The sequence below is a fragment of the Colobus angolensis genome, unplaced genomic scaffold (assembly GCF_000951035.1).
Source record: "Colobus angolensis palliatus isolate OR3802 unplaced genomic scaffold, Cang.pa_1.0 Scaffold21, whole genome shotgun sequence".
Classification (NCBI taxonomy): Eukaryota; Metazoa; Chordata; class Mammalia; order Primates; family Cercopithecidae; genus Colobus; species Colobus angolensis.
Genome location: NW_012115266.1, coordinates 6,218,150 through 6,219,833, shown reverse-complemented (window position 1 = coordinate 6,219,833; position 1,684 = coordinate 6,218,150). Strand labels below are relative to the sequence as shown.

The window sequence follows — 1,684 nt, the reverse complement described above, 5'->3', positions numbered from 1 at the left end:
TTCACCTTGTTGGCCAGGCTGGTCTCGAACATCCTGATCTCTGGTGATCCGCCCGCCTCGGCCTCCCCAAAAGTGCTGAGATTACAGGCGTGTGCCACCACACCCGGCCCGAATAGAGAGAAATTTAACAGTATGAATGGAGGGAGGAGTCAAGAACAGTTTAGGCTTCTCGCGTACATGATTGGGTGAACCGAGATGTCACTCACAAGTATAGGCCTTGGAGGAGGAACAGAACCAGAAGAAGAGCCCTTTTGTGCTCCGCCCATAGCGGTAGGAAGGTGTCAATTGGCTGTTTCGAGGAACGCGCCAAAAACTGCCAAGGGCGGTAGGAGGTGTGTTCTTGCGTCATTTCCGAGAGACTTCCGGGCCGCCCTTTCCCAGCCTCCCCAATGCCGGAACTTCCGGCCGGCGCAGCCATTTTGGCTTGCTGACCTTGGGCTACGGCTGACCGCTTTTTGTAGTGTACTCCGTGTCATCATGTCCGTCCTGACGTCCCTGCTGCTGCGGGGCTTGACAGGCTCGGCCCGGCGGCTCCCAGTGCCGCGCGCCAAGATCCATTCGATGCCGCCGGAGGAGGAGCTTGGGATCATGGTGAGGAACTGGCCGGGAAGAGCACGGGAGGCGCCGTGGGCTTGCCCCTTCTGCCTTGCTGACCTCAGGCGGTCCTGAGAATGCCCCGCACCCCGCGCCCCGCAGCATAGCGGAGAGCAGCATTGCTGGTTTGGGCATGTCTGGAGGGCGCGAACGACGGGGACAGTGCCCGGGCGACAGTCGGGGCTGTCGGCGTTAGGTCTTTCCCCACAGCCCCAGGATCTCGAGTCAGGCCCTGTCAGGCCCTCCCTCCCCTGTCGCCTCCTCGCTGCACTGCCTCGAGCCCATTTTCTTATTGGTTCATTGGGGGATGCCTGACGCTGTCAGCGACGATAATGGTTGTTAGTGGCATTTTATTTTATTTATTTATTTTGAGACGGGGTCTCGCTCTGTTGCCAGACTGGAGTGCATTGGCGCGATCTCGGCTCACTGTAACCTCTGCCTCCCGGGTTCAAGCGATTCTCCTGCCTCAGCCTCCCGAATAGCTGGGACTACAGGCACGCGCCACCGTGCCCAGCTGAATTTTGTATATTTAGTAGAGACGGGGTTTCACCATGTTGGCCAGGATGGTTTCTATCTCTTGATCCGCCTCCCTCAACCTCTGAAAGTGCTGGGCTTACCAGGCGTGAGCCACCGCGCCCGGCCTGGGAGGGGGTTTTAAGGCAAGGAATCATAGGTACAGTTTTGGAGTTACTGGTCCATGCAAGGATCCTGGGTGTTAACAAACAAGCTTTGCTTTTTTTGTTTGTTTGTTTTGAGACGGAGCCTCGCTCTATCGCCCAGGTTGGAGTGCAGTGGTGCGATCTTGGCTCACTGCAACCTCCGCCTCCCGGGTTCAAGCGATTCTCCTGCCTCAGCCTCCCGAGTAGCTGAGATTACGGGCGCCCACCACCACTCCCGGCTAATTTTTTGTAGTTTTAGTAGAGACGGGGTTTCACCATGTTGGCCAGGCTGGTCTCTAACTCCTGATCTTGTGATCCGCCCGCCTTGGCTTTCCAAATTGCTGGGATTACAGGCGTGAGCCACCATGCCCGCCCCAGACCAGCTTTAAAACAGGTTTCAGGCCGGGCACAGTGGCTCATGCCTGTAATCC

At 57.5% G+C, this 1,684-nt stretch overlaps 1 protein-coding gene across 1 annotated transcript in view; it reads left to right on the top strand.

Moving 5' to 3' along the window:
* Positions 1 to 366: 366 nt before the first annotated feature.
* The window catches only part of LOC105512225 (cytochrome c oxidase subunit 8A, mitochondrial), a 2,317-nt gene continuing 999 nt past the window's right edge, over positions 367 to 1,684 (top strand). The window contains exon 1 of the mRNA XM_011942613.1: positions 367 to 591. Within this exon, the coding sequence (XP_011798003.1) occupies positions 478 to 591 (114 nt within the window). The 5' untranslated portion in view covers positions 367 to 477. The remainder of the gene's footprint in view (positions 592 to 1,684) is intronic.